The sequence below is a fragment of the Impatiens glandulifera genome, chromosome 3 (genome assembly GCF_907164915.1).
Source record: "Impatiens glandulifera chromosome 3, dImpGla2.1, whole genome shotgun sequence".
Classification (NCBI taxonomy): domain Eukaryota; kingdom Viridiplantae; phylum Streptophyta; class Magnoliopsida; order Ericales; family Balsaminaceae; genus Impatiens; species Impatiens glandulifera.
In genome coordinates, this window is record NC_061864.1 from 57801432 (window position 1) to 57812685 (window position 11254).

General features: G+C 33.4%; 1 protein-coding gene and 2 long non-coding RNA genes across 3 annotated transcripts in view; 1 reads left to right on the plus strand and 2 right to left on the minus strand.

Moving 5' to 3' along the window:
• Positions 1-4283: 4283 nt before the first annotated feature.
• LOC124932552 (phospholipase D beta 1-like) lies at positions 4284-9958 on the plus strand. The gene is made up of 9 exons (XM_047473205.1): positions 4284-5183; positions 5338-5454; positions 5530-5730; positions 7859-8107; positions 8189-8257; positions 8544-8840; positions 8924-9100; positions 9192-9389; positions 9522-9958. Exons 1-9 carry the CDS (start codon positions 4302-4304, stop codon positions 9813-9815), a joined length of 2484 nt encoding a protein of 827 aa, XP_047329161.1. The 5' UTR covers positions 4284-4301; the 3' UTR covers positions 9816-9958.
• The window catches only part of LOC124932554, a 22200-nt gene continuing 16221 nt past the window's right edge, over positions 5276-11254 (minus strand). Inside the window, exon 4 of the long non-coding RNA XR_007098755.1 lies at positions 5276-5419. This is a non-coding gene — a long non-coding RNA (uncharacterized LOC124932554). The remainder of the gene's footprint in view (positions 5420-11254) is intronic.
• LOC124932556 lies at positions 7843-10093 on the minus strand. The gene is made up of 3 exons (XR_007098759.1): positions 9960-10093; positions 8151-8237; positions 7843-7984 (listed from the first exon to the last, which is right to left on the minus strand). It is a non-coding gene; the product is annotated as an uncharacterized LOC124932556 (long non-coding RNA).

Here is an 11254-nt window from a genome sequence, read left to right on the forward strand (position 1 = left end):
TGGAAAAGTTAGAAAGCAAGTATGATGTGATTCAAAGAATGGTACAAACATTTGTGGGCTCGTCTCCAAATTTGTTTCAAATTGAATATGAAATATATCAATTAGATTAATTAAAAATATCTACTTACTGAAAAAAGGATAAAGATGGAATAACATGGATGGTTAATATAACTTTTGACCAAGAAGTCTAATGAAAAAAATTGTCAAGAATGATTATTAGGTAGGACTATTCTCTTTCGACAATTGATAGCAAGGTTTTAGAGATTTTGTAAATATCATATCATCTTTGTTCACTATTATTTATAGAAATACTTTTGAATGACATTTTAAGTAAATATCACATTTTGAAAGTCAAAGTGAGTAATGAAACAAATTGAGTCGAGTCAAAGTAGAATAATTATCACCACTGATATGTGGACTTCCCAAAATCAAAGACAATGGGATATGGCTATTACTACTCACTAGATTGACGAATCATGACACTTGCAAAAGAGACTTGTTAATTTTGTGTATGTGTCTACTCCACTTACATGAAATGTTATTTCTGATATTGTAAGAGACAATTTGATGACTTGGGTTATTGATATTAATCTCACTATTTACTAAGTTGATAATTGTAGTGCAAATGATGCAATTGTTAAAGATTTTGTCTAAAATCAGGTTAGGGTCGTGTATATTTTTTTTGGTCAACATCAAGTCGACCAGTTTAACTTGATTAATATACATGTCAAAATCGGGTCGATATAAAATGACTCAAAGTAGACCTGATAACCCGTTTATAAGTTTTTTTTGTTAAATTTTATGTTATTTTTTTCTATTCACTCACTTATTTTTTCTTTTGTGTAATTTTTTATAAGTGGATTTATGATTTAACTTTATTTTTATTTTGTGTTGATCTCATTTTAATTTAAAATAAAAAGATTGTGAATTAATTACATCGAGTTGAGTTACGTAATTGAGTGAAACGGTTCAATCACAAATAATCATGTCAGATTAATGTTAGAGATTATGACTCAAATTACTAAACAAATTAGATTCATTTGGTATCGTTCAACCCGTTAACTTGACAATTTGACCCAAATTGTCACCCTATCTAAAAATGTCTTATTATACATTTATATATTAATTAATAAAATAAATATATTAAATTATATAATTAATATATTAAATAAAAGATAATTAAAATAAATATTAATATTATTTTTAATTGTATATTAAATAATAAGAGTGAATAATATCTCACCCTACCTTTTCTTTATTATTATATAATTAGGTTAGATATGATCATATTATTGTTTTTTTTATGATATTTAAAATTAATTTTGTAATATTGAAAATTTGATAAATTATGATAAAAAGGAGAAGAATGAAGTTTGTTGTACTCATAGTAAGAAACAAAAATAAAAATTCTAATACAATTTTATATATATTAATAATTTTATTAAATATAGAAAGATAAAATAATATTTAATGATTGTTTTTAGAATAACCTGTTTATTTTTTTTTTTTTAAATAAGTTAACTATTTTTACTTTTTATTTTAACATATGATTATAAATATGAATTGTCTAGATTTATATTATCCTTAAAGTGACCAAAATATCTTAATTTTCACTCAATTGAAGTGAGCTATCTAAATTTATACTACTTATATTAAATAAGGGCCGTGATAGGGAGGCCGATGCTGGGCCTCCGACCATACAGCGAATCCTACGTGGCTGCCATGTGTGCTTTGCCAGCGTGTAAAAAAAAAAGCCACATAGATTCGCTTTATGATCTGAGAAAGAAATATAACCGCACGGAACTACTTTCTCTCTTTTCTCTATCCTCTCCAAGACAACCTTTCTTGTAAACCCTAGAATAGATTCAGTTCTTCCGGAGAACCTTATCGACGGCGGCCGGGATATAACTCGATATAAATACATTTCGACGGTGGCTGCTCCGGAGAACCATATCGACAGTGGTCGGGTAACTCCATATGACTACTATGTTTTGATACTGTGTTTTTTCATCGTTATCTTTAATCGTTATCCTCACTTTATCTTCAGATTAATACAACTTTATATTGACATTGTTCGGGTAATCCATATGACTACTATGTTTTGATATTGTGTTTTTTCATCGTTATCTTTAATCGTTATCCTCCCTTTATCTTCAGATCAATACAACTTTATATTGACATTGTTATATTGAGCTCAATACATCATTATATTGATCTCAATACATGAATATATTGAGCTCAATACACGGATATATTGAGCTAAATACACGGTTATATTGAGCTCAATACACATATATATTGATCTAAATACACTAAGGTTAGAGTGAGGGATCGAGGTAGGCCACCAACGAAACGAAAATTATCTGCCGTAGAAAAAGTAATTAACAGGTCCAAACATTCAACAAAGGTTAGTTTTACCTCATTGAGTCGTTATATTGTGTTAGTTACTTTGTTATATTGAGCTCATTTACTCGTTATATAGAGCTCATTGCCTAGTTATATTGATGTAATATATTTAACTAATTGCCTTGTTAAATTTTGTTATAGAAAAAAATGCGGGATGAACCAACATATGCGCAACAATTCAATGACCCAGCTACTATACCACAAACAATAGTCTTCATTCAATTCTCTTTTACCACATTATTGTAGTTATATTGTACTTGTTGCTTTGTTATATTGAGATCATTGACTCGTTATAATGTACTTGTTGCTTCGTTATATTGAGATCATTGACTCGTTATATTGTACTTGTTGCTTCGTTATATTGAGATCATTGACTCGTTATATTGTACTTGTTGCTTCGTTATATTGTACTTATTGCTTCGTTATATTGAGATCATTGACTCGTTATATTGTACTTGTTGCTTCGTTATATTGAGCTGATTGCCTCATTATATAGATCTCAAATAAATTATTTGACTATGATATCACAAACAATAAACTATAGAGCATAATTCAACATTATATTAAGTTTTTTTTAGCTTTACTCGTCAATAACCATATTTTGATGGTTGCTCAGACTCAGGGAACACGTTAGTTTATCGAAGTGTTCAAACAAATACATTGCAATTGAGGATGGCAATTTGGAGACACGTAAGGAAAGGAGAGAGCCGAAGCCGATGTCCTTGACAGCTTGCTTCTGGAGGTCCGACAGTCCATTCACGAGTTTACATAGGCCCTGAGGAGAAGTGCGGATGTTTGGAATCGTTGTTTTCGGCAATCTTCTTTTTTTTGACAATTTCGAACTGAAAAAATGACAAAGGTGAACGCTCCATATAACTATTTATTATGATCCATATATCTACCTATTATGCTAGCTCCATATAACTACATATTATACTCCATACAACCACTTATTACGCTTCATATAACTACTAATTACGCTTCATATAACTACTTAGTACGCTTCATATAACTATATTTTACGCTCAATATAACTAGTTATTACAAAATATAACACGCAAAAGATAACTTACCTTCTAAAATCTTGGTTGTCAACATCGTTGGTCTTCCTCTTTCGTGTCTTCGGGATGGTCTTCCTCTTTCGTGCATTCGGAGTCGTTACAATGTCGGAATTAGGGGGACGGTAGATGGAATGTTGATATCGGTAGCAGAATCCATTGATCTTAGAGAATAGATAGCAAGAAGCGATTGGATATTGGAGAATACGTACGGCGAGAATATAAGAGGAGGCGAGGGGCTTCCACAGCGAGACGGATAACAAGTGGCGGCAAGAAGAGATTGATGGAAATGGTTGAGCGCTTCCACGGCGAGACAGAAAATACTTCACGGCTCGACTAGGGTTTACACAGGAGGGAGCGAGAAGAGATAGTAATGAGAGAGAATCAATGGTTAGACTGACGGCTCGACTAGGGTTTACACAGGAGGGAGCAGAAGAGAGAGTAATGAGAGAGAAGGGCAGGCGAAAAGTCACGGATTAAAGCTATTTAATTTTTAAATTTTTTTTTTTAATTCAAAAAATCCAGCGTGGCAATGCCACGTAGATTCGCTCTACGATCGGAGCCCCACCCTCGGCCCCTAAATCATTATTCATTAAATAAACAATTTTAATATTAAATTAAGTAATAAATTAAATTTAACATCAAATTAAATAAAGACAAAACTACATAATTTTGACAAGTCTTTCTTTTCAGTCTGTCAGCTAGTGAAAGACTTCCTTCCGGTCTCCCATGGCTGATGGCTTTCCAATTGGAAAATATCTATACTTCATCAACTTGTTATTATTTAACAACCAAAGTCATTATTCCATTATTTCTTCATCTTCATCTTCATCCCAAATGAATCACTTCAACTTTAAGCGCATTCCCTTACAAATTCCATCCAAATTGACTACTCAAGGTTCTTTACGAGTCCTCTTACTCCATGGAAACCTAGACATTTGCGTAAAACAAGCCAACAATTTACCAAACATGGACATGTTCCACAAGAAACTAGGCGACATGTTTGGTTCTCATGTTCAAGAAACCTCCGATCCATACGTCACCATTTCCATTTCCCATGCCGTAATAGCTCGCACTTACGTAATTGAGAATAGCGAAAATCCTGTTTGGAACCAACATTTCAATGTCCCCATCGCCCATCACGCTGCCGAGGTTAAATTCATCGTGAAAGATGACGACGTCGTCGGTTCTCAAGAAATTGGAGCTGTCGTGATCCCTTCCGAGGAAATTTACTCGGGTCTTAAAGTGGAAGGGGTCTACTCGATATTGAATTCCTCAGGGAAGGTGTGTAAACAGGGAGCTTCGTTGAGCCTTTCAATTCAGTATATACCTATCGAGCAATTCTATGGTATCGGGGCAGGATCGGGTGTGCCCGGTACTTACTTCCCGCTCAGACCCGGCGGGAAGGTGACGCTTTATCAAGACGCGCATGTCCACGAGCCTTCGCTACCGAAGCTGAAGCTGGACTATGGAATTGATTATGTTCACGGGCATTGCTGGAACGATATATATGATTCCATTAGCCAGGCAAGGCGGTTGATCTATATTACGGGGTGGTCGGTTTTTCACGAAGTTAAACTCGTGAGAGATGATGATGGGAATACGAAAAGAGATTTAAGCTTAGGAGATCTCCTCAAGAGGAAATCGCAGGAAGGCGTGAGAGTGTTGCTTCTCGTTTGGGACGATCCTACTTCTCGAAGTCTTTTGGGAATCAAAACGGTAAAAAATGTTAATTTGAGCAAAAATAAGTTAAAAGAAATATAGGATATTTACCATAATAATAATATGAATAGTAATAATGTGAATGATGAAATGAAGTTAGTTTTACTTTTATTAAATTAGAACTATGCCTAATTGATGTGCATTTTGATAGGAAGGGATAATGAAAACTAACGATGAAGTGACTCGACGATTTTTCAAACATTCTTCGGTACATGTATTGCTTTGTCCAAGATCTGTAGGGAAAGGACATAGTTGGGTGAAAAAACAGGTTAGAATTTGAAGAATGAGAAATAACAGTTGCAATCAATCACAAATCATCTTAAAAAAACTCTTTTTATTGCAGGAAGCTGAAACTATCTACACCCATCATCAAAAGACTGTGATTGTGGATGCAGATGCAGGTGCGGGTTTCAATTGGAGAAAAATAATAGCGTTTATCGGAGGACTCGATTTATGCGCTGGTCGATATGATACTCCAGCTCATCCCCTTTTAAGGACGATGAAAACCGTGCACAAGGACGACTTCAATAATCCAAATTTCACGGTAATATGAACGATGATTTGAAACTCTTTTTCCTAACATTAATTAAAATATTAAAATATCGTTTTACTAAATAAAAAAAAGAAATTAAAAAAAATGGTATGTTTCTCCTATCCCTTATCAATTTTTTTTTTCTAAACCTTAAAAATTAAAAAATAAAGCAAATTATGATATTTAGTTGATAATTTGAAAAATAAGATTAAGAGTGATTGTTGATATTGTGGCCAAGAATAGTAACTAGATAGAAAGAAATGGAGGACGAAACGAGGGAGAAGAGAAGATAAAGGATCAAAATAGATAGGTAAAGGGAGATAGAAAAAAATATAACATTACTCCTAATGAAACTAGTCTAAGATTCTAAGATTATATAATCTCCTTACAACGGTAAAATAGTAATAAAAGATAACTAAAGAAAATAAGATCAAATGGAAAATAAGAACAAATGTGCCATGCACATGATGTGCACATGAAGTAGGACGCAACATTCCCATCCTCTTAAAATCTTTTGTACGTTTTTTTCTCCATAGATTTGTAACACAATCTTTTTTTTTCCTTCTTCTAGTATGATAGAATGACCATTTGTTCGCTTGTGTGATTCCTTCAGTACTACCATTATCCAAGGTGGTCAGTCATTGAACCCTTTTGGTCTTTGAATGACTTGATTTGGATCTAAGATTGGTACTTCTAGTGTCCTAGGCCACAAATACCTGCCTGAGACCTAGTCTTTGATAAGTTCTTGAACTAATCTGTAGAGTTCAGGTATTACCATAAGATCAACTTCAGGGTTATAGATTTTGAACTAATCACATGTGGCTTTGCCATGAGTGACATAGATTTTGGGAAAATAAGGAAATTTTGGAACTAATGGCTTCAGGGTTATAAGTGGCCCCGCAACAATTTGCAAATCCTCTGAATTGTATCTTTGAGGCCAAATTCTTTGGCACCAAGCTTGACATTAGGATTTCCATCACATTTTATGGATGGTTCCATTATAAGCTCATGTTCAAATAGTTTAATAACAGCATAACTACAAAACGTTGCAGTGCCTTCTTCTAGAGGTACCATTTCTACTGTTATTGTCACGTGGGTTCGGCTAGATTGCCCCGAGCAAGCTTCTTGTAAGGGTGTCGTCAAAATTCCAGAAAAGTTAGCTCTTCGTCCACTTGGAATATCGTTTCTTGAACTTCTTGGCACCCCTTCACCCGGTATATGCGTTATTTGACCTTCATTGTCATTGTAATGAGACAATTCATCGGACCTTTGATTCAACAAGAATTTCATTGTTTTGTTCAGATTCACCATGTTGCTGGAGATTTCGCTAGATCAAAAGATTGTTTCAATTTCTCATTTTCAATTGCTTTGATTATTTGAAATTCTCATAAACATCTTTCTTCAAATCTTGGTGATCTTTTTTAAGTGCCTTCAACCGCTTCAAAATTTTATCCGCATTCTCTTCTGAACTCATCGATCTTGTAATCGTCATTAGAAACAAAGATCCTCTGATACCAAATGTGGTGTCCCGATCAACCGGAACCAAGAATAGTAACCAGATAGAAAGAAATAGATGGCTAAATGAGGGAGAAGATAAAGGATCGAAATACGTAGACAAAAAGAGATAGAAAAGAATTTTGATGGCTTACGACTAACTTGTAATTAAAGAGAAACTAGAAAGTACTCTAGTACAAAATACCCTTAGGTTTTGTTTGATGAATGGTTATTTGGATTTACTCAGAGCCACTTCAATCAAATTATCAACTAAATTACTAAAATATCATTTTCACTCTATATCCCTTGTTAAACACTTTTTTCTAAACCTTAAAAGGTTAAACGATTAAGTAAAAGAATTGAGATATTTTAGTTGATAATTTGAAAGATAAGATTTATAAATGATTATTGATAGGACTAAAATATTATCGACTTTGCTTGATAAATGCCCTTTTTGACTTGTAATTCAAAGGGCAGTCTTGTCTTTTTTTTCCTACAATTCAAAGGGTATATTAAATTACAAGACACAAATAAAACGATTATCTTATGTCCCTTATTATTTATTTGAACGATGGGACAAAAGAATGATTGTTCATAGGAAAGGAGATGAAAGTGACATGACGATATTTTCAATTGACTAAATTAGGGACCGAGTGAAGGTTGTCCACGAGAACCGTGGCATGATTTGCACAGTAAGATCGACGGTCCTGCAGCGTACGACATCCTAACCAACTTCCAAGAACGCTGGTTAAGAACTTCGAGTCTGAGTCGACTTTCAAAGATAAAAAGACAGGGAGATGATGCATTACTAAAGATTGAAAGTATTCATGAAATTATTGGGATGAATGATTTGCCATGTCTAAAGGAGGATGACCCTCTAGGTTGGCATGTACAGGTATGAATATTCAATTAATAATATTATTATATGTTTCACATACCTCTAAGTCCTGTTTGCTTTCTTCAATTTCTACTTCAGATATTCAGATCAATTGACTCCAACTCTGTCAAGGGATTCCCAAAAGACCCTAAAGAAGCCACAATGAAGGTGAGAAATATTATATCATAATAATAATAATGATTGAAATAGTGGTTTCATTTGACAAATGCCAATTCAATGTCATTTTCTCATCTGGTGTGAATCTAGATAAGATTCCGATTTGAAATTGATTGTATCTAAACTTAGTCCAGCCACACATTTTCATGCCAAACATATATGGATCTGTATATACATTTATTGGCGTCTTATCATGAAATTCTGATCCAGATAGAAAAGTGTTTCCAAGTTACGCTTTTATTGATGTATCTTAATTGTATTTATTGTTTTGTGACAGAACTTGGCATGTGGTAAGAATGTACTGATAGACATGAGCATACATTCAGCATACGTGAAGGCAATTCGATCTGCACAGCATTTTATCTACATCGAAAATCAATATTTCCTTGGATCGTCGTATAACTGGGAAAATCACAAGGACTTGGGCGTAAACAATCTCATACCAATGGAAATAGCCCTAAAGATTGCAAACAAAATCAGAGGAAATCAAAGATTTGCTGCTTATATCGTTATTCCAATGTATCCAGAAGGTGGTTCTACTAATAATGCTACGCAAAGAATTCTCTACTGGCAGGTTGAAATTCCAAATTCCATTGACAGTACTTATAATTATTAGTTAATGTTTTATACTAAATACACAATAATTATGTTATGCAGAATAAAACAATGCAAATGATGTATGATGTAATTTACAAGGCTCTACAAGAGGTAGGGCTTGAGAATCTGTATGAGCCTCAAGACTACTTGAATTTCTTCTGCCTCGGAAATCGAGAAACACGAGAAATCGGTGATGTTTCAGATGTAGGAAAAAATGTACCCAAAAACAGTCCTCAAGTAAAAAACTCTTCCCTTTACCCTATCAATAAATTTTTGTATGTATAGTATTTTCTCAATGTTGAACTTATTCTAAATTATTGTTTTTCAGTTTCTAGCACAAAAGAACCGACGGTTTATGATTTATGTTCACTCGAAAGGAATGATAGTCGACGATGAGTATGTGATATTGGGATCCGCCAATATAAACCAACGTTCATTAGAAGGGTCGAGAGATACTGAAATTGCAATGGGTGCATATCAACCTCAGTTCACTTGGGCGAGGAAAGGATCTAAACCATTTGGCCAGGTAAAACTTCACACATCTAAGACCTCGATTTGATTCGTGCTTTAATCAAACATGTTTCTAAAAAAAAATCTCTATGGCCTGCAATACGTTGAATCAAACTAACCCTAAATTTTGTTGTGAATCAATGTTAAGATCTATGGTTACAGAATGTCGCTATGGGCAGAGCACACTGGAGTCGTGGAGGACTGTTTCATGCAGCCCGAGAACATCGAGTGTGTTGGACGGGTGAGAGAAATTGGTGAACATAACTGGAGGTTATATGCTGGTGAGGATTTAACTGAAATGACAGGACACCTGCTTAAGTATCCAGTTCAGGTTGATGGAAATGGCAAAGTTAGGTCAATTCCTGGCTGTGAAACGTTCCCTGATGTGGGTGGGAATATTTTGGGTACTTTCATTCCCATTCAAGAAAACCTTACTCTTTGATTCAACCCTAAACCATTACGTTTTCATAGATTTTGTACAGAGTATGGGGTATATAAACTTTTAGGGTTTATGGGTTCTGTCAATTTTGTGCATTCATTTGTTCATACATTGTATCCTCTCAATAAATTAACAAAATTGTCAAACCTCATGGAGACGTCAATGTCTTCCACTTCTTGTACAAAATGCAATGAACAATGATGAGCTTCCATGGCTTCCTGTTGAAGGATGATTGAAAGCAGAACAAATTGATAAGATACGAAGAAATAAAACCTTGTTGACAATTAGAACCTAAGACCATCTCCAACTGAGAGCATCTCCACCTGATCAGCAAAACCCATCCCATACTTATAACTTTTATAACTTTTTAATATCACCCATATATTTTATAATTTTATAAATTATACCACAATTTTTTAATATCATTCTTATTATTTTAAATTTTATTATAAATTAATTATAATTCTTAATTTTGTATAAAAATAAAAATAAAAATGTATTTAAATTAAAGTTAAAGGACTGAATTAAATGTTTAAAACAAATAATATAGAAAGTTAAATATCATAACTAAAATGTTAATAGATTTGAAGTATAAAATTAAAATGTTAATAAACTTGAAGGACCTATTACAAAAATTTAATTAAATTATGCGTTCATGAACAGTATGAACGCATATATGGAGTTTTTGGAGAGAGAAAACGAAGGAACGCATTTTTGGTTTTGATTTGCTGTTGGTTGGAGGATAAAAATAAGTATGGGATGGGTTTTGCTGATCAGTTGGAGATGCTCTAAATCGGTATATACGCAAACCCTAGCCGATTATCTAAGCGATGTTTTAATCTGATATAAGCGAAATCAGAAGTATGGATTTAAGCAGATTCTACCTTGGCAAATTCAACAGAAACAGTACAACTCCATAAATATGGAGGCAATAACTTAATCAATAATAGAAGCAGATTTCACCTATTGAGGGAAGCAGACTTCCAAGGCAATAATTTCTGCATTATATAAGATAGAGGAAGAAAATGAACATCCAGAGCCATACGAAATTCAAACTAAATTGAAAGGACCGGCACTGAACCAGGATTTCGAACTGAAATGGTCTTAAAAAATATTTATGGTAGGCTTAAAATAATAACTTGAAAATTTTAAAAAAAAAAGTATAAAAAAAAGTAAAATTTTACCATTTTTTAATAATTATATAAAAAAAAAACAATGAATTATATTAATTTTTTTAAGAAATTAAGGGTAATGTCATATTTCTACTGTAAAAAAATATATATATATATATTTCGAGGTGGGTTTCAGCCCACCCAAGCCCCTACATAGATTCGTCCCTCACCGCACAAACTTAGGGTGAATTCCCAAACTAACCAAACAGTTTGGGGATTATTTTTTTAAATATAACTTTTTTTTTTCAATTATTCTCAAACTAACCCTCT